The following is a 1407-nucleotide window of genomic DNA, read 5'->3' on the forward strand; positions in this document are numbered from 1 at the left end:
GTCTAAGAATCCATTCCAGAATTATCAGTCATTCTAACATCCCACCCATCATTCTGAGAAAACTACTATCTCACTCAAAATTCTCAGAGTCAGACTAATATTTCCCCATATATTTTCCTTTTTGGAGACAGTCTTTGCTCTGTCGCCCAGGCTGGAGTGCAGTGGTGCCATCTCAGCTCACTGCAAGCTCCACCTCCTGGGTTCAACCAATTCTCCTGCCTCAGCCTCCCGGGAAGCTAAGACTACAGACACCCCCCACCACACCCAGCTAATTTTTTATTTTGAGTAGAGACAGGATTTCACCCTGTTGGCCAGGGTGGTCTCGAACTCTTGACCTCAGGCCAGCCTTGGCTTCCCAAAGTGCTAGGATCACAGGCGTGAGTCACCGCGCCCGGCCTCCCTGTATATCTTCTAAGACTAACTTCCCACCAGCCATCTCAGCGCCAGCCTCACAGCCTATCCCAGAATTCTTAGTATCAGCCTAGAATTCTCAGACTCACTACAAGTCTTCCAGAATTCTCAAAGCCAGAATAACATTCGATTCCAGAAGCCTCAGTTACCCTAACACTCTATCCCGGAATTCGAAGTGCCACACTAACATCCCAACCAGAATCCTCAGAGCCAGTTTAGTTTACCATTGGATTTCAGAGCCCTGATACTCCATCCCAGAATATCCCAGAAGGGAAATCACACAGATGACTTAACACGGAAGCCTGGGATCCTAATAACCTGCACTGGACTCACGAAGAAGCTACCAGTCCAGCGCCAGCGTTGGGTGCAGGCCTAGTCTATGTTTGGCTCCACACTTACTCTCCGCAACAACAGCCTAGCCTTTCAAAACCTCCCCTCCACCGCCCCAAGGCCCACAGCTCCTCCCCACGTGGGCTTCACAGCTGTTGAGAACCCAGAGATCTCCTGACAGTCCTGCCCTCAACTTTTCTCCCATCTGAGCCCAGAAGGACGATCTCCTTCCAAGAATCACCCTCCCCAATAGCAGCCAACACGTACATGTCTTCTCTATGTGGGCCCTGGGCCCCAGACACCCCCCGCCCAGACCCCCAGGCACCTGCAGGGCTGGGCTTAGCGACAGCCGCTTCAGGACTTTCTTCTTGTGCTCATTCAGCAGGCCGTCGATCTTCCGCATGGGGGGCAGGTACAGCTCGTCTGATGGATGAGGACATGGTGTCAGGAAGGCCACAGCCCCACAAAGCACGGGGGCCAAGGTGGGGTCATGGAGTCTGGGTCCCCAAATCCCCTTCCCACTCAGAGACAAAAGTAAAGGCCCCAGTCCCCTCCTCCTTCAGACCCAGGAGTCTTGGCCCCAGCTCCCTCGCCCCTCAGACCCAGGAGTCCAGACCCCCAGCTGCTCCTCCCTCAGACCCAGGAGTCCAGGCCCCCAGCCCCTCC

The 1407-nt window shown here is 54.3% G+C and overlaps 1 protein-coding gene across 1 annotated transcript in view; it reads right to left on the minus strand.

The window, feature by feature from the left end:
- Positions 1-1407, minus strand: part of PRR12 (proline rich 12) — a 47689-nt gene that overhangs the window by 3156 nt on the left and 43126 nt on the right. The window contains exon 12 of the mRNA XM_011966074.1: positions 1067-1164. Within this exon, the coding sequence (XP_011821464.1) occupies positions 1067-1164 (98 nt within the window). The remainder of the gene's footprint in view (positions 1-1066; positions 1165-1407) is intronic.

The sequence above is a fragment of the Mandrillus leucophaeus genome, unplaced genomic scaffold, assembly GCF_000951045.1.
Source record: "Mandrillus leucophaeus isolate KB7577 unplaced genomic scaffold, Mleu.le_1.0 Scaffold74, whole genome shotgun sequence".
NCBI classification, from domain to species: Eukaryota; Metazoa; Chordata; class Mammalia; order Primates; family Cercopithecidae; genus Mandrillus; species Mandrillus leucophaeus.